Here is a 19,641-nt window from a genome sequence, read left to right on the forward strand (position 1 = left end):
TTTCGGCTGAAAGGTGTTTGGTTAATAAAGCCATGCATAAATAGATTGCCCAAACTACAAAATCTGTAGAATATCCAAACAAGCTCTTAGTTGTGCTATATGATACAGGATTATTTTCCATAGGGAAAAAAGGCACAACATTGTTGGCCTTCACCCTTACGAGAATAAATGAAGACGATATCGGTTCATGCTCCACCCTAACACTACAAGAAACCAACAATAACTACCTCAAGTAAGAAATGAAAAAAAAAATGGAGGAAAAACAAACATCAAATTGAAATGGTCCTCATGATCGACATAGGGTTGCCTGAATTAGTCAATCAGGTCATAAACTCATGGTATTCTTATAAAAGATATTGCTGCTGATTTCTGAACCATAATCCCTACATAACTAGGAGCTAAGAATATATTGCGATAGTCAACCTTGCAAATGAAGGCATCATAAAACGAAGAGAGACCTACTTTCACCTTCTTAAATTGATTAGGAAAATTGAGTTGGAAATTAAGCTTTATGATTTTACCTCTGTTTAGATGTTTTCTTCTTGACCTTTTCAATTGAAGTTTCAAATGCAGCTTTTCTTCTAGAATCTTGAGGAAATTGGACCAATGTTTTAGAACATGACAATCTGGCCCGATTTAGATAGGACTCAAAATCACTAATATGGTACCGGTTTCTACTCAATTACTTGTCCGCTCTAATGTGGAAAACTTAGTAAGTAATATAGAGAATTGGATGATCTAATAAAGGAACGTGACCGTATAATGAAGAGAGAATCTAGGCTCTCCAAGGGATCCAAAAGGCATTACCTATGGACTCAACTGAGGAATGACGGTAATTGCTTTGTAAAATGGTAAGCTCTAGATGTTTCCTTCCTCTTCCTCTCTTTCTTTCTCACTATTTTCCCTCCTCCATTTTCACCTCTTCTCCTCCTCTCCTCTGCAAGTAATAGCAAACAAAGTTTTCATCGGCAAACGGCAAGCCAAGTCCTTTGAAAGTTCTATTTAACATTTTTCAAATTCTATGCACACTAATGGCTTCTCTTTATTACTATTTTTCCTAAACATATTGAGTAATTTTAGATCTTATTTTAATGTTTTATCTATTTCAACAATTTGTATTTTAAGGAAACAGTTCTTTACATTATTCTAATCTGCACTTCAAGACAAACCAAGACTTAGAAAGTAAAACAACATAAATTATCACCTTAAAAATTTTAATTATGAAATAAATCATTTTCTCTTTTTTTTTCTTTTTTCAGATATGCTACAGGGTACATGTAGCTCAGCCGCACATTCTTTATGTCAAACTTGATCTCTATCTTATTCATGCACTTAAAATTTAATGAACAGATAATGACACTTGATGCCTATCTTGTTCATGTACTTCAAATTTAATGGGAAGATAATAAGTTTCAAAAATATACATCACTAATCAATGCCTACATTTGCATACACACATATATTTAAGATGGACTCTTCTCCTCTTGAGAGGAGAGAGTATACATATATATATATATATATATATATATATATATATATATATATATATATATTCCAAAATTGATAATGGATCATCTAAAATAAAAATCCACATTATTGATCACGATCTATAGCACTAAAAATGCTAGAAATAAAAAATTATACATCTTGAAGCCTCTAACCTATGCATCAAATTAGTGCAAAAATAAAAAGTGTAAATGAAATCTATTTATTTTCAATCTATATGTCTAACATATGTGGATTATGAACTATAATATGAATTCAATGCTTTATCACATATTTTAACATACTAGCACAACAAAAACCATCTATATTCATATCATGTATAGATTAGAGACTGGTTAAAAAGAATCAGATATTTAGTTTCTGATATTTTTTAAGGGTATAGATCATGAGCAATAGTATGAATTTTTCTATTTAAATATCTTAATCTTAATTTTAAACTCAAGAGATGCAAACAATTTCTTCTTTTGAGAGGAGCATATATATACACACATACGCATACATACTATGAAGTATGAGGTCATATTACACATAAGGTTGTAAAAAGAGGAGTTTATGCCTATCACCAAATTCAATGTTTCGGGTTGAAAAATGGAATTATGAACCATTGGATATGATATAGATAGTCTAAAATATCTACGTGCAAAAGACCATATTTATTAGAAAACTCTAGCCTATGCATCACGTTATTCCAAGTAGATAGTCATGGTAGAATGATGTAGCATATTGATTCTGGGATGACTTGATGCATAAGCTAAAAATCTTCAGAGCATACGATTTTTTTTGCACATACATATTTTAGACCTTCTAGATCATATCCAGTGATTTAGATTTCTGTTTTTCATCACTACCATTCGATTTAGTAACGAGTGCGAAATGTTTCCTCCGCACCCTATTTGGATTATAAGCTAATACACACACACATACATACATACATACATACATACATACATACATACATACATATATATATATATATATATATATATATATATATATATATATATATATATATATAAAATCCAATAATTTAGATTTTGATTTTGTAAAGTACTTGGCCTTTGACATTCAATAGAGCTTTCAGCATATCCTTGCTGCCTCTGGCTGATCGAGCAAGTGCCGCAACTATCATTACCATAGTGGTAGAAGTTGCATTCATCAGCCTATCCACATCCTTGTACTACGTACATATTTGAGATTGCTCCTCAATCTATTTAGTGCTAATCGTATATTGGTACTAGAGTTGCTTTGAAGACAGACTAAGCCCTCATGCTAGCTTGCTTCTACCAAATAAATGAGTCCTATTTTCTGGCAACTTCTCATGTCAGACAAAAGTAGCCAGAGAACATCAGCCAACCCACTGTCGAACCGACACATATTTTCTTATCATCACAGTGGCACCCTTCATGTTGCCAAAGGTCTTAGCGTAGGCATCCTCCAACCTCCACTACTTCTCCACTATCTTTAAAGCTTCCATTGCCATTATAGAAACATGGCTTCCTTACCCACCAAGCCTCCACATCTCCCCTGCAAATATAAATAACCCACCTTCCCTTAACCTATTCAAAAGAAGCACGGACTAACCTACCAACACCACCATGAGAGTTGGCAAGCCAATGCTCTGGACTTCAGCTATTTTCATTGCGTTCATCTCCATTCTAATAGCTCTCAACACCCTTCCTCCTACTACCAACACCCCTTATGAGAGTACTAGTAGTAGCCTTGTGCATGACATTGTCAAAAGAGTAGCAAGCCCAGGCTCCACCATCATTGACAAACTTATTTCTCTGTGGAGGGGCCGCCGCTCCCACCACCACCACCACCACCACCACCACCGGAAAAAGCATAAGACAGAATGCGACAAGTCAAAGTGGGTGTCTCCAATTGCATCCGATCAGAACGTGGCCCTTGTCTTAACTGTTGATCTCAAGGGTTGCGCAAACTTTAGCAAAGTTCAGAAGGCAGTCGATGCTGTTCCAGACTATAGTCCTAGTAGGACTCTCATCATCATTGACTCTGGTGTATATAGGTCAACACTTCTAAGCACTCTTCCTAATACCTATTATATAGTTCGATTGTATCATTTATCAGCAATGCCATTTTTTCGATTTTCTAGGTTGCTGATTTGAACTAGCCCTGTAATTGGGTTCTGGGACGTGTGCACATTGCAGGGAAAAGGTGGTTGTATGGGCAAACAAGACCAACATCACAATGCAAGGCCAAGGTTACCTCAACACAGCCATTGCTTGGAATGCCACCGCCAACTCCAGTGGAGGGACAAGTTACAGTGCTAGCACTTCCATCTTTGCTTTCAATTTCAGAGCCTACAATATCAGCTTTCAGGCAAGAACTCCATGACTCAACGACCCATATGATCACATTTTTCCAGTCTAGCTACACAAGTTGTTTGTTCTTAGCTTAGTCTGTTTCGAGTTTCAGCATAAAGAACCTCTAACTTAATTGTGATTTCTGTATCTTTGTTGTGAAACATATGTAGAACACGGCCCCTCCGGCATCGCCTGGGGATGTAGGCGGACAAGCAGTTGCACTTAGAATTTCCGGAGACCAAGCAGCCTTCTATGGCTGTGGATTCTACGGGGCACAAGACACCCTGCTCGATGACCGTGGGAGGCATTACTTTCGAGAATGCTTCATCGAGGGGTCCATTGACTTCATCTTCGGCAATGCCAGGTCCATCTACGAGGTCCACGAGACGGAGCATCACCTGATCTATAAATAATTGCATGAAATGGTAATAAAGCAAGCTTGTGGTTCTATGCACTAATGCACTTTGGTTCTCAGGACTGCACTATTAACTCGGTGGCAAAGCAAGTGCCTGATGGCATGGGATCCATCAGTGGATGCATCACAGCCCATGGAAGGCAATCGGCCAACGAGAAGACGGGGTTTTCCTTCGTCAACTGTAGCATCAGCGGAACGGGGAGAGTGTGGCTTGGCCGTGCATGGGGACCGTATGCGACCGTGGTCTTCTCGAGGACATATATATCCGGCATTGTAGCTCCTGAAGGATGGAACGACTGGAATGATCCTTCCAGAGACCAGTCTGTGGTTGATCCTTGCTGCTTCTTCCTCTTACTAACCTTCTCGCATATGCCTTTGGCTCTTTCTATTGTTTGTCTCCTAACATTATTAGATGGACTACCAGTACTGACGGTGTGAGGCCAAGTGCCCATCCCAAGCAACGAAATTATCAAAAAAAAAAAAGAGGCTTAGTTCTTAATTAGACCTGCCAAAAAAAAAGCCACGCACAAGCTAGGTAACCTATCATTTTCTCAATGGAGGTAACTTTTCGGAACGTACCACAAAGTTAAGGGCGTGTGCAAATGCACCATAAAGAAGTCCAATAATAGGGCTGTCAATCTGTAGAAACTTTTGCTAGAATCCAAACAATATAATCATCATATCCTCGATACTCTTTCAATAGGTTTGTAATGCCCCTCTTTTGAAAATAATTTGAACTTTTTATATCTCTATCGCTTGAACCAAAGGATGGGATCAACAAAGGCATTCCGAAGTCATCATCTCCCAAGCGAATGACCATAGTTTCTATGGGCCCTTTTTTATGGTTATAAAGTTTCTGTAGGCGCTATTGTAAGCCTGTGCTTTTGCTCTTGCAGGTTGGTGTACTTCGGCGAGTATGAGTGCATGGGACCAGGCGCCAACTCCACACTAAGAACAGCGTATGCTAAACAATTGGATCAGTGCGAAGCAGCTCAGTTCATGGACATTTCATACATTGATGGTTGTGAATGGGTTCTCCCTCCTTATCACAGTGGTTGGTCTAATACATGTGATCATAGTCGCTATAAGGACTTCATCAAGACATATGAATCATCGATAGATGATCCTAGCAACAGCCGTGGAACCAGTGCAGATATGTAATGAAAGTGGATGCCATAAGGTCTATGCAGTTGTTTATGTGATTGGTTTTGCTGACATGATATAACATAGTGGAGAGAATTACAGAGTTGGCAGGAAATAGCGAAGGCGTGATCTGTTTGATGTATTGCCTCTGAGCAGGGGCGGCCCGATACATTTGGGGGCCTAAGGCGAATCCAATGAATGAGGCCTTTTTTTTTAATAATAAATTGTTTTAATAAATATAAAATATTTAAAAAAATAATATGAAAATAGATAGCTATCAAGTACACTATTTCAACAAAGATACATGAATCTAACAAAAGTAGACAAAAAGTTTTTTCAGTTTAATATAATTTTTGAATGGAAACACAGAAATGTAATTGCCGGGCCATAAAACTGATTAAATAATTGAGATAATCCTGGGCAATACTGTTTACCATGTCAAGCAAGAGCAGGATAAGAAAAGGTCATCCCGTGGCACTTCATGGTCAAGGTAAAGAAAAGAATTTGTCCAGAAAGAAGCCTCTCTATAAGAAAAAGTAGGGGCATTATGGGAAATTCACTCCATCTAATTAATAAAAGTCCCGTCCCACCATCTCCCCTTCAAGTGAGTACCCAAGCAGCAACTGCAACATCACAGCACAGCAGCCATTCAACCCCCTCCCTCCTTTTCTCTCTCTACCACCCAAGAGGGGAGAAGAAACCCAGAGGAGAAAATTAAAAGAATCTCCACCCTCCAAGAACTCAAGAAGTCCATCTCCAATCCCTCTTTCTTCCCGATGGCCCAGCTGGATCAGGAGTAATGTGAGGGAAGGAAAACCAAGACTAAAACCAAAAAAGAGAAGGGATGAAAGATAAGAGTGGCTTCAGGCGTGTATCAAGCCAACCAAATCCCTCCTCCTCCTCTCTCTCTCTCCACCCAAAACAAAACTACTGTCCCCAACTTCCCAAATTGCCTCTCTGCAGGCCAGGAAACTCTCCACCTCCCTTCCATCAAGGGGGAAGACTCGTAGCCTTCCATCAAGGGGGAAGCTCCTGTTCCTGTTTTCACATGGGGCCTTTGCTTCCTTTTGGTCACGCCTCCCGGAGGCCCTCCATTGGCCTGAGGCCTTAGGCGACCGCCTCGGTCGCCTAACGCTCGGGCCGGCACTGCCTCTGAGATAATCTAAAAGCTCCAGGTTTCCGATTTGCTTGTTCATATTCCATATTGCCTTTGGGATTTGGTACGATGCTTTCAATGATGTAAGCAGAGACAAATCTTTGCTGTCTTGTCACATTCGCCCTTGGAAGTGACCGCATGTCAAAATAAGGGTCACAAAATCTACCATGCATCACATCCGCCATACCGTAAAAATTTGGGGCCTCGCGGGAATGTTACCCTTGCATTGGGGCATTGAAACACCGTGCATCAAGACCAAGCACAAAATATGCTATAGAAAAAATTTAAATATATAGACTATTACAAAACGTTCCTTCCACTAGCCTGGTCACTTTTCTCAGGACAAAAGAAAGATAAGGTTAAAAAATGCAAGCTTTGCTGGTAGCCCCCAAATGTGATGTACTCACACGCAGTATTCATGTCGGAGCCCAGAAAGACAACCGAGCCGAGCCCATGAGTGAGAAGAGTATGAGTAAAACCGGCCTGGATGCCCAACACACGATCATTTCTATCCGCATCGAACATTCTTCTGGCAGGATGGAAATCCAATGAGGGCTGCTACGCAGAGTTGGGCTTATCCCTTCCTCCCCCCCCCCCCCCCCCCCCCTCCCTTTTTTTTTAGCACAAAAAAAAAAGGAAGGATGCGAGCTTTGGAGTGTGAATGGATAGGATACAAAGAAGCCCCTACACACACGGGATGACGGCGAGAGATGGGGAAAAGGAGGGTCAAAACCTTGTTGGGAAATATTTTTTATTTTTTTGATAAATTAAAAACATTGAAGAAGCTCTTCAAAGGCATACATAATCATCATAAGCCTGGGCATCCTGACTAAAACTGATATAACACTGTTCCTTGTAATATCAGTCAATCACCCAACCACCATTGAACATGATCATAATGCTTATTTATTAAGCACATAGAGACCCATCTTGGAGACAACTGAAGAAGAAACTGAAGCCACTCTACACTGCATTCTTGTAGACAGCAAAAGAACCACAAGCCCTCCTTCAGAGACTGGCGTATGCACTCGTCATTCAGAGAAGTGATTACACAAGAAGGCATTTTTTTTTATCAGGTAATATACATCAACAGAAATGTTCCAACCTGCTTAAAATTTAGAACAGAAAGGAACTGCAGTATTGCTCATATGCAACGGCTATGCTGATTGCAGGAAGGCAGTACTTTGCACCTAGGCAGCTATTTAAGCTACATTAAACCACTATTGTTGATTCCTGCATGTTGGGCAAAACCATTTGCCCTTAAATCTAGTCTCTGGGGTGAGGCCAACACATGAATAGTGGAACCATTCACCTCCTTCACACTGTCAAACAGAAATAGAACAATCAAATGAAGGATCAAAATTTTGTCCAACTTATATACACAATAAAGAAGAGAAGGGTAAAAGAGAACCCAATGTAGCTTCATCTCAGTTTTTTTAAAAAAACTGAAAGTGCGCCAGAGATAAAGCTAGCAAGCACGAGCTTTACTAGAGCACTGGCCTGTTCTTTGTCCGAATCAAATACGAAATATTTGGAAAAGGTGTCAACCAGAAACAAAGCGGTCAAAATAAATAATCACAATTGCATCCAAGTTACATGTAGGTTTCTTCAACTAACAAATAAGAAAACTGTTGTTAAAATCAATGGCTTTTAAACAATTATAATGAGAGCAGATAGATGAACTGAAGAGTTACTTTTTACACTATGGGATGCTACATGCCATTGGGACCTCAGAGATTATGTTTTATATAATTCAAAATCTGTGTTGGCATATAGTGAGAATAGCACAGATAGTCTGCTAACTGCCCACCGTCAGTATGAGGCAATGACCCTTTAAGATGATTTGTGTAAAACAAGCTAGAGTATGCTCCACTAAAATTGAGGGGCTTGGAAAAAGTCCCTCGAGCCTATAATACTGGAGGGAAGACATAAAAAAACCTAAGTGGCATCAGTAAGATGAGAATTTAAATAGTATTCAGCCTAGAGCATATTGCACATCGGAATGAAAGGATACATGTGATTTTAAAGCCACTTAGCACAAGAATATTCTTTTCCACAATAAATCTCTTATATGGTCATTCAAATGGTTAGGAGGCTCTTGGAAAATGCAGTTAAAAAATATACAAATCATGAAAAATTTATCACGGATGCAGTGCATCAATATATCAAATACTGCATAACAAAGCACCATGGATAACTGCTAGGAATACAGTACTAAAAAACTTAAAAGAAACTTACATTCTCATTGTCACATGCGATCATATCTCCAAAAGACACCTGAATATAGAGAGACAGAATAAGGATTTTTAGATATTACAACAATATGGTGCCAGTGTTGAAAGCCAAATGTACACAATTATGGGTGGTAGAAACCACAGAAAGTTCAAGAAAAGATTGATCTGAAACCTGATGGCAGATACAATATGTTGGTTCATTTGGATCAATGGGTTGATCTACATCAACAGATGCAGGAATATTTTTCTTATGACTGCCGGGAGGAGGCATCAGCTCAAGATCCATATCTCGCTCCCTCTCCCAATCCTTTTCTTTCAACCGTTTTGATTGAGGTGTTATATAACCTCCCTTGCGTTTTTCATCCCTAGCGACTATAGGTTGTGGCGGAAGGATTGCTGGCTCGTCTGGTGGTATTTTTCCTTCTATACAACCATAAAACATGATCTAGTTGCATCAGAAATCTATTTTCCAAGATGGAAAGCTCTAAGAATAAAAACAGTTACTGAACAAATATTTTCAAAAAGCAGGTTCCCAAATAGTTACACAAGTTCCTGAGGTAAAACTTTTGTAACCCAAAATTCAAGGTAATTATCCATACCTTGCTTCAGATCTTCTGCAAACTGGTTCAAGTCCTCATCAAGCCTCTTCACATGGCTCTCTATCTGCATGGTATCCCAATTGGTTGAGAAGGAAAAAGGAAAAACAGAAGAAACATAAGCAATACCATTGACAAATAAGTGGAAAACAGGAAGTTCAAATTCCACAATAAGTTCTCATAATACATCAACTTTTAAACTTCTGGAAGTTCATATTCTTTTTCTAAAAAAACTCTGAAAATCAAGATAATAGTCCATTTTCAGCAATAGTAGTTTTAAGTAATTAGGAATAAACATTTTAGACTACAAAACATTTCAACCTATAAAACAACTGTGACACATTAAGCTTATCCTTTATTCCTGTTTCTGATGAATGAATATGACGGATGCCATTAACTACAGCACAGATAATAGCTGCCAATGCATTTGAGCTTTAATTAGAAGAGGATGATGCCGGGTTGTAAAAAGTCTGTGTAGTCCTTGCATCGAGCCTTTTCAACTTTGGTTTTTATTCCATGAGCAGCCACAATTAAGATTCGTGGCAGGATCATGCATTAGAAATTCAAAGTGGTAGCAAGGCGGATCTAAGCAAAACTATGGTAGGAGTATTATCACTCGAGCCATGATGACAGCGCACCGAGAAACCATAAAGTTTTATAGAAGAACTCAATTTTATCCTATTTTGTCAGGAGATATCAGCAATAGAAACAATGGAATTGGGCTTCATAGTCCAAACAGGATTGTCATCAAACAAACTTAAGTCTCATGCAAGGTTCGCTATCTCAGTTCCAGAACCCATACCGGTGCCACATTAGCATAGTGTCGGTACTCGGTACAATATGATACAGAATTTTTTTGGCGTACCGAGTGTCGATACGCTACCCGTACCGATACCGGTACCAAACTAGTACAGTATGCCCCGTACTGCCCGGTTTAGGCCGGTACAACGTACCATGGTCTCATGTGCTTTCACAAGTATCTCAAGCAGGCATTTATGCAATCATCTTAGACAGCGCAGCCACCTTTAGAGCTCGCCAGGGGCTTGAGCAGCCTATGTATATGGCCTAGACTTTAGATGGGCCCTTAAGTGGTTCACTTGGCCTCGACAGGTGCCCCGGTGATCCAGAATATGTAGGTGCTATCTTGAATAGCATGGTTCAGGCAAGTCAGGTACCCATTCAAGACCTAACCATTATACTTGTAACCCTTCTTGCTCCTCCCTCATCCCCTTCCTCTCCAAATCATGGGCTGTATGCTATAGATATGTGAGAGAATGAGAGGACTTCATCTAGCACTACCGTGATGATAGCAGCAACAACCACTAATTAAAGAAGCTGATGCAGCAGCATCCATCAGAGCAGCGTAGTAGTTGCTAATGTCCACAATGGCCACCACCACAGCAGTGATTATCATGGCCGATGGCAACTGCTGCTACAGCCAGCTACATGGGCTGCAGTAGTTGCTGCTGCAGTGCAGCACTTTTGACAGTTGCTGCTTGATGAGTGAATTACATCAGTGGTGGCTGGAACTCTAGGTGCCTGCCTAGCCCCTGGTGCAAGGGGCTCGCTGGCCACCAGTCTACTATCTATAGTCTTTTAAAACATCGAGCCTAACTTTTCCTGCCAACATTCTATTTATCATATGTTTAATTAGGAGGACTCAAACCCATGAAACTGACCATAGAGAGAGGAAAATTTTCAAGAGCAGAATATATAGTGGGTAATATTCCATAACCCAATCAACAACTTTAAAGAAAAGAATTTTTTGATTGCATTGGATGATTGAGTTCTTTAAATAGGCATAAGTTTTAGAAGAAAGGAAGCTACTTGCTAAAAGCTCCAAAGGTACACTTTAGCACTGCATCAACTGCAGCAAATTTGTGAACATAATGAAAATTTTAGCCCAAACTTGAGTCAATGACCATGAATACCCAAGATTAAGCAGACAAACATAATGGTTGTCTGGCATAGAACAGGTACGCTTTAGTACAGTGTCAAGTGCAGCCAATTTGTGAACATAATGAAAATTATAGCCCAAACTTCAATCAATGACCATGAGTACCCAAGATTAAGCAGACAATCATAATGGTTGCCCTCTAGAAAAATCTCAGTTAAGACGTTTCATGCTAGTTCACTATCTGTCATAGAAAATCTGTTTTTTAGAGAGTACATGATCAAATTTAAAACTAATAAGGCTATGGATATTAGTATTGACTTTCGCAATTATTGAAATAAATGCAAGTCAATAAGCCTTATATATCTTAAAACTTTTAAATCAAATGCTCCCTGACCACCACAGAAGGCAAATGACATGCTACAAGAAATAGATGCAGGCATTGAATTTGAAGAGATAAAGGTAAGAGCCAAGTTAGTTAAGTAATTTTATATAAAGAAACCAAATGATGATAATGGTTCAGTTTAGAATGTCCCAACGAAGAATGCAACTACAGTTCCTCTACTGCACCCTGCTGAGTCTGGTTATGCCTGAGTTTGTCCCAGTAGAAAGGACACTGGAGTGTGTGAATGAGTCATCAGCATTCCCAAACTATATCACTCTCAGAAAATTCCTAGAGAAAAAGCATCTAGTTTGATTGAACCACGTGACTTATCACAATTCAAAAATACCCCAAGAGTTGCGATTCATCTATTGTCTTACACTGCTACATTTTTATTGCCAGAGATATTTTCTTTAAGCTATCACAGTATTGCAAAATAAGCTTACCAGATCATATGCTTGTCGTGCTAGCAAAACTTTCTCAGTACAAAGGCTCAATGCCCTTTCCTGGCTAGCTTCAATCTCCTTCTTCATCTTCTCAAATACAGCTTCTTCATCTTCATGGCCAACCTTTTTTGAGCTATAAGGCATACCTAAGCAGTACTTTGTCTGCTCTTTTGTCTGGCTGATTATACCTGTGTTTAAATTAAAAGAAAAACAGATAAAGATACAAAAAAAGGCAACTCGACTAATGAAAAAATATGTACTTATATTTTTGCTTGAGATTATATTTCAGAGTTTGTTCAGGATTAAGACATATTATGACATATCAACAGAAAGTTGCCTTAGATGGTCATCTCTATATGTTTACAATGCAAAACCAAATGTGCAATAGGTACTAGGCCTTCAACTGTTATGGATTATTTCTGCATTTGTTTAATCAGACACATGAAAAAGGTATATTTTTAAAGCTTATGATAAAAATTGACTGAATTAACAAATTGAGTATAAAATAAAAGGATGAGTTGGAAGAAAAATTAAACAATTTTCAAGAAAACAAACATACTAGCAGATAATCTATATACATCACATGACAAAAAAGCCCAGGGTACTTGGACTTGTTAGGATCACACATAATTCACAGAAGATGGTAAGAACAACAGGCGAACATGAAAGCATATCAAGTTGGTAGCTTGTAGCTTTTTATGAAAATTTGCTTGCAAGACATGCATTCGAGTAATTTTTTATTTTTTCTTTAAGAAAGAAATAGCAGTCTTTGTTACATGAATAGAGACCAGGCTCCTTGATCACCATGAAGGCAACATTCTCATTTGTCATAATTTTAATTCTTCTTTTATATGCCTATAAACTACAGCTACATAGTGTACTTCTAATCTTGATGAATTTGCAAGATAACTTACACAGGAAACTACATAACTTATCATTCTACATATCTCAACATATATTCATGCATCCACAGAAAATAAATTCTATACAAAAGTCCATACGAAAAAATATAACTATCATTCTTTATATAATCTCTTTTAGCTATTGTTGTCGAAGGCACTCCAGGCACTCGCCAAGGTGCTCAGGCGAGGAGAGAAAGCCCTTGGGTGCCTTAACAATCCCTAGGTGAGGCAAGTTTACTAAAGTGGCACCTAGGCAAGTGATTGGAATTGTGCGAGAGCAAGATTCACTGTCTCGGTACCGGATCCCGTACCGGTACCACACTAGCACAGTGTCGATACGATACAAATTTTTTTTGACATACCGAGTATCAGTAAGCCACCCATATCGGATACCGATACCAAACTAGTACGGTATGGTACGCTCTGTACCGCTTGGTTCAAGCCGGTACGGCATACCATATGCAAGAGGCATTCAAGCAAGCATTTATTCAATGTCCAACAATATTCTCCCTATCCCTTTTTTGTCCATTCTTTTGTAGCCTTGTAAACTTTACTTCGAGGGTTATCTTGGTGTGTTGGAGTTCTTGTAAATAAAAGGGCTACTCTAGGATGCTGAATGATTTGCTTTTTTTAGATATGTCTTGTTTAGAAATATGAAATATGTTTTGAGAAGTCGCATTTTCCTATCATGTTTGAATTTTGCTACTAAAGGATGTCCAACAATTTATTTTCACTGACTTTTGCTTAAAAACATGATACGAAAGTAGTATTTCAATATGATGTTTCTATACATTCGAAACATGATATCTAACGTACAAGACAACTATATGTTTTGATGCTAAAACTTGAATAACTTATCTTATAATGATTGTGTTATTTTTAAATACATATAGTATTTTTCTAATATATTTATTGAACTTTTCTTAAATTAGCACCTTGCTTTCTTCAAGCAAGTGCCATTTCGGTGCCTAGCACCTTAGGTGATATAGGTGTCCTACCGCCTTAAGGGTGCCTTTTGCTTTTGACAACCTTGCTTAAGTTGATACCATTCTTTTTTTTCAAGAGAAAGATTTGACTAAGTATAGTCCAATTCATTAAGCAAATGAATTACAAAAAGATACAGCATCATGAACACAACCATAGAACTACAAGGTAATAGTAAGTAATCAACAACAAAAGTCCTATTATACTTGCATCCTATCTAGTACAGGTTTGATTTTCCTCATCTTCCTCTCTTAGCACAATTCAGCCAGCCATTCATCGTGAAAAGATCTTGATTCACCATTTGCCCAATTGAATCGTCCTTATCTCTAAAGATAATTTGGTATTATCCTCAAGGTCAGCTTCTTCATAGAGATGCATCAGCTAGTTTTACTTGGGAACAATCTTCAAACAAAATTGTTTTCCTTTGGATGGAATATCGAAAGCATCTCATTTGCTTGTCGAAAATAAAATTGTTTCATGTTTTTGTTGCCTTCTAAACTGCTCTTTCCATTTTCAATGTGCAAATTAATTATATCCACTTCATACAAAAAAACAAGGGCTGCAAAACTGACCAAAACCACCCAGTTTGGGGAAAAACATATTGAACCGTTGTGGAACATGGTCGATTTGCTGGTTCGATATGGGAACTAGTTTGTGCTGATCCAAATCGTGTAGAACCATCCAATTCTGCTCGGTACCGATCCAGACACCTAGTTTCAACTGGCATCGTGATAAGAAGTGAGAAAAAAAGGACGCTGGGAGCTACTTGGTATAGGATGCATATAATATTATACTGACAATATGATACCCAAATGGTAATGTACTGGTACAACACCTATACCGAGATTGCGAACATTGCAACAAATTAGTTCCAATATACATTAAAAACCTTTCTAAATAATCAAAATAGTTTCTGATCTTATAAGTTCCATCAAAGGCCTCAAGTTTGTTTATGTTCTTTTTACTATTCTCAATATATAATATATCACTTAGCTTTCTTGTATGTATTCTATACAAAATCAAGTTATGGAGCCTAGCTTGTGATCATTTCTTGTCCATTTGGTCAAAAATAAACAGGGTGACTCCAACCAGCATTTGCATTATAGTGCATCATTATAAAACATTATCTCATCTACCATGTATTCTATCTTTTCTATATTCATATAGGTTACCACAAGAAACTCTTTTAGTGATAAGGAATGTTGATAGATGACCTTGATGCATCCATTAAGATGATCACCCAATTCCCAATTAATGAACAAGCACTTGTGCTGATTGATTAAAAAAGGTGCTCTAAGGAAATTGGATTCTCAGGAGGGTGCTCTACATTAACCTAAGTACCTAACTCTTAAAATTTCTCCATATCTCAAGCACATATCCTCCATTCCTTCACCCCTTTTCCCACGTTTATCTCCATGTCTCAATTATCTCGCATTTTACCTTACACCCCCGTCTAGGTTAACATTATTTACACTACATAACCATCCATGTTATAGGATCCCACTACTTTTGCTGATCTACCTCATACGGGACTTCTCAAGTCCCATGCCCAATACAAACCTTGTATCTGACCCTACAAACCTAATGAAAGTGTGGCTCAGCCCCAGGTCTAGAAAACAATCAACAAGAGACATTACAAGCAAACTAACTGGTGGGATAATGATGAAGTTGGATACTACTAGCTCGATAAGGATGACAAGAGCTAGCAACTTTTCCATGTAAATATTTAGTATTGTAGCTATTTATTCTTATATAAAGAGATTCAAGTCCGGAAAACCAAATAGGAAGTTGCAATATCCTCTAGATAGGGTTGCCTAAAAGTTTATTTGATTTCACAACTCATGAAATTAAAATTAGGAATTGATTTTGCAGTGTAATGAATAAGTTAATTAGGTCTCCTAATTGGGAGAAGATCGTAGACAAAAAATTCCTTCATGATAATACGGTTGAAGCAAAATGAAGAAATACCTTTCCTTTTGTAGCTAGGAATTCCCAATCCCATGATCCTCCAACCCAGGCCCACTCTGAGTGTGCTCTGCAGCTGTCCTCTTATAGAAATTTTTCATTTTTCCTTCTTTGAACTGTTTCTTTGTCTATAATTAGCTTTCTTTGTATAAAATACAATAACGATACTTACAAGAAACCACAAAAGGATGGATTCTGGCCATGCACAGTGTCGTATGTGTCACATTAATTAATAGAAAAATGATCTCTCACCCACACACACACATTATAGGTCAGAGTCATTCTGGTTATATCCCTCTTTTCCTTCTACCAAATCACAGCAATCCATATGTCCTGTCATGTACATCACATGTGCAAAATGCTAGTAATTTTAGAGTACTAATGAAATAGCATCATCCATTCTAGCACTTAGAGGAGCTGGTTTGCTTCGTTATGACACTCTGACCTCCAAGACTATTACTTCTTTCTTTTCTTTCTGGTAGAAATACATAATAGATTCTACAAGAGGATAAACAACCTTTAAAAAAACTTGCCACATAATCAAACTTAGATAAGGAAATTTAATAATTTATCCACTCTAGCACAACCAACTCCACAGATCACCATATAATTCAACAGTTAAAGTAATATTAAGATCTTTATTAAAAAGATCAACTAAAAATAGAAGTTTGCCATTGAAAAGTTCACAACATTCAACATATGGCTATTATAACGAGGGGCATTCTGGGAATCAAACAAGCATACCTTGGGCTCTTTCGTCGAGTTCTCTCATCGTGTTGAGAAGCCGCTGCAGCTCCGCTGCCAACGTGCTCGAATCTTCGATGCCCAATCAAACAAAAAAACAAAAATATGAGAAACAAAAACCTACCAATCAACATCGAGAAATTTTTTTTCTTTTTTTTTAAAAAAAACTTACACTCCAAATAATCGTCCACGAAAACCCCCGTTCTTGCAATCGCCATCGCTCTTTCTCTCTTCGCTTAGGCTTTTCTTCCTAGGTTTCGGGACCAGGGGGATTCCTCCTATTCGCAGCTAGGAGATGAGGGCAGTTTAGTAATTAGGAAGAAAAGAGGGTATTTTGGGCATTCAAAAGTTTGTAAGAATGAAGCGTCAATCTAGCCGTTATCACACGGTTAAAGATTCGGATTCCCAATTCGAGAACCCGATCCGAACCGCTATCGCGTTAGGGCACGGTTCGGACGTCGGGGCAATCTCGAACCCTAGGTTGTTCGATCGTAATCTTCTTCAATAGGGAAGAAAACCTAACCCTAGATTTCTGTGGTTCTTGGAGCCATGGAAAAGGGTTTTCCAGGAAAGAGAGACTTACGACAATGGTCACCGGTAGCCGCCTTCAACCGCCGGGGGACGGACGGAGAGTTGATGACGGAGGGATTGAGATTGAGGTTGAGTCGAATAAAACTACTATTAAAGGGCGTTCCTAATATAAAGCCCTCTACGACAACACCACGTCAGCGGTTTTTCACCGATCCTAAAGCAGAACGCACGTGAGAGGTGTCGAGAAGCTCAGTAACGGCGCCGCACCGGGCGACCGCCACGTGGAGCGACTCCACCCTCCTCTTTCTTCCCCTGTATCCAGGTAATCGAAGGCCACGGCCGAGGGAGGAAATGGAGTACTCGACAGTGGACTCGAGCCCGAAAAGAAGTTTGGGTCGGCGACGGAAGCTTCGTTCGCCGCCGGCGAATGAGAGGCGGAGGGAGTGAGGAAGGAAGCGAAGGCCGAGGAGACGGGAGAGGGCGATGGAGAGCAGCAAAGAATAGGAGGAGGGTGACGGAGACGAACCTCTAGGATGCCCGCATAGATGGTTTTATGCGGATTTTCTTCTGCATAGATAGTTTATGCGCCTGTCCGCATGGATGTACGTACAGGGCATTTTAACGCACGGTCCCTCCATGGACCCGCACTGTATGGAAAAGAAATCATTGACCGGACCTTTAATTGGCGATCCTGGTCTAATGCTATGTGGCCACGCGTCATATATCGTGGCGAGGGATCAGAAATTAAAAAACATACGATCAAATAGGTTGGGCGTTTAAAAACAAATGGGGAGGGATTTTTTAGTCTCGGTCCATTGAGAGACCGGTCAATAACAATAAGGTTCGCTTTATATGGTTCTTTTTCGCATAAATAATATATGCTCGTGTCCGTAGGCGAGTTCTTTATCACTGGGTAATTTTGCTTGGACCTCCGGTAAGGATGTCCATAATGTTATTTTACATGCTGTATTATTTACACATGGAAATTTTATTGGTGCACAGTGCACCTGCATTCGGTGAGTGAATCCCACATCACTCGATCAAGATTAGATGATCGAAGTTCCTAAAAATTTCGTCTGCTATTACCTCTTCATGATCATGGACACTTGCTAGAAACAACAACACCGCCATGCTCATCATCTAGCACCAACCGTCCATCTTTGAATTCGCCGAGGACTTGTCGGTGGATGGTTCCATTGAAAAACCTCCTTCATGACCGTCCTCTATCATTGATCCAAAGTCCCAGGGCATGCCCTGGCCAAGCCATTATAAAACCTCCTTCAGATATTGATTAATGGGGTTCCGATACATTGACCAACCATTGTGCAATTCAGCAAGAAATTTCACTAATCAAGGACTGCATTAAGTTCAGCAGTCTATAGATTATTTCGTCTTTGTTTTCGCTTGAATAGAGCAGGAGATGGAGAGCATTGATAGTCTAATACATCAACTAAGGAGTGTTTAAAAGATACCATATTAAATATTACATGATCAAGTAATGTTCTTTATGTCAGGCTTTCTGCCCATGGAGCGCTCGGATAACTATAGCAGGGCTCCCAGCTGATGGATGGTCTCACTAATCTCAAGAACAATGGATCATTAAATATGATCAGTATTCAACATGTTGCTAGAGAAGGGTGGACAAAGAGAAGAGAAAAACATATAAGTTAGAGGGGAGGGAAACCTAGTTAGGATTTGAGAGGTAACTTTGGGATTTGAGATTTCGATAAAGAAAAAAATTCTTTGAAATTTGAGATATCTTGATTATTTTTTTTTTCTGATTGTGTTGCAATTTTAAAAGTGCCATAAGTCCAGATATCTAAAAACATTTAGATAACAAAGTCGCAAAACCTCTCCTTGATAGATCAATAAATACCCGCTACTTATACATGATCTTTCCTTACAAGCAATAATTTTATATTTATTTTTTAATTAAAATATATTAAGCGGTGATAAATCTATACAAACACGAAGGAAGCTATATCCACATACACTAATAGTTAATAACTACATTAAAAAAAATTGTACCGCTAAATAAAAAAAAATCTATAGCTAAATAGAAAAGAAATTTGCATATATACCCTTCTAAAAATTCAAGTTTGCATGAATATCCTTTTAAAATTTATATTTATTTCTGTACCCTTACAAAAGTCTGCTTTTATACAAATGCTCCTAATATAACGGTTCTTCTAACACCCTTAATAAAAAATATATTTATTTTATTTAAAAATAAAATAAAATTTAAAATTATTTTTTTCCTCTATCGCGATTGTCTTATAAATAGTTTTTTTTTTGCACATCTATCCATTAAGGACTTCCTTATTTTAATTTAACGGTTGTTAGATGGTATAGGTACATATGCAAAAATAAATATAAAAAAATAATAAAATAAGTATTTTATCAAGTATGATGCAAATTT

The 19,641-nt window shown here is 38.4% G+C and overlaps 2 protein-coding genes across 6 annotated transcripts; one reads left to right on the forward strand and one right to left on the reverse strand.

Annotated features, from left to right (window-relative positions):
- Positions 1–3,033: 3,033 nt before the first annotated feature.
- Positions 3,034–5,498, forward strand: LOC103705571 (putative pectinesterase 14). 2 transcript variants are annotated; one of them, XM_088712101.1, is made up of 5 exons: positions 3,034–3,532; positions 3,675–3,846; positions 4,001–4,207; positions 4,306–4,572; positions 5,142–5,498. In XM_088712101.1, exons 1-5 carry the CDS (start codon positions 3,102–3,104, stop codon positions 5,163–5,165), a joined length of 1,101 nt encoding a protein of 366 aa, XP_088568227.1. In that variant the 5' UTR covers positions 3,034–3,101; the 3' UTR covers positions 5,166–5,498. The 2 variants fall into 2 exon arrangements, with proteins under 2 accessions (XP_088568227.1, XP_038971176.1); XM_039115248.2 differs by having other exon boundaries at positions 4,306–4,565.
- A 2,093-nt stretch (positions 5,499–7,591) lies between these two features.
- ING2 (PHD finger protein-like protein) lies at positions 7,592–17,744 on the reverse strand. Of its 4 annotated transcripts, none has more exons than XM_008789219.6 (8): positions 17,275–17,744; positions 16,864–16,969; positions 16,692–16,763; positions 12,097–12,284; positions 9,378–9,441; positions 8,951–9,201; positions 8,783–8,821; positions 7,592–7,866 (listed from the first exon to the last, which is right to left on the reverse strand). In XM_008789219.6, exons 2-8 carry the CDS (start codon positions 16,907–16,909, stop codon positions 7,765–7,767), a joined length of 762 nt encoding a protein of 253 aa, XP_008787441.1. In that variant the 5' UTR covers positions 16,910–16,969; positions 17,275–17,744; the 3' UTR covers positions 7,592–7,764. The 4 variants fall into 4 exon arrangements, with proteins under 4 accessions (XP_008787441.1, XP_008787440.1, XP_008787442.1 ...); XM_008789218.6 differs by having other exon boundaries at positions 16,864–16,979; XM_008789220.6 differs by lacking the exon at positions 16,864–16,969.
- Between the last annotated feature and the right edge of the window lie 1,897 nt (positions 17,745–19,641).

Source organism: Phoenix dactylifera, chromosome 16 (genome assembly GCF_051530095.1).
Source record: "Phoenix dactylifera cultivar Ajwa chromosome 16, Ajwa_hap1_PhDact_Kaust_v1.1, whole genome shotgun sequence".
NCBI lineage: Eukaryota > Viridiplantae > Streptophyta > Magnoliopsida > Arecales > Arecaceae > Phoenix > Phoenix dactylifera.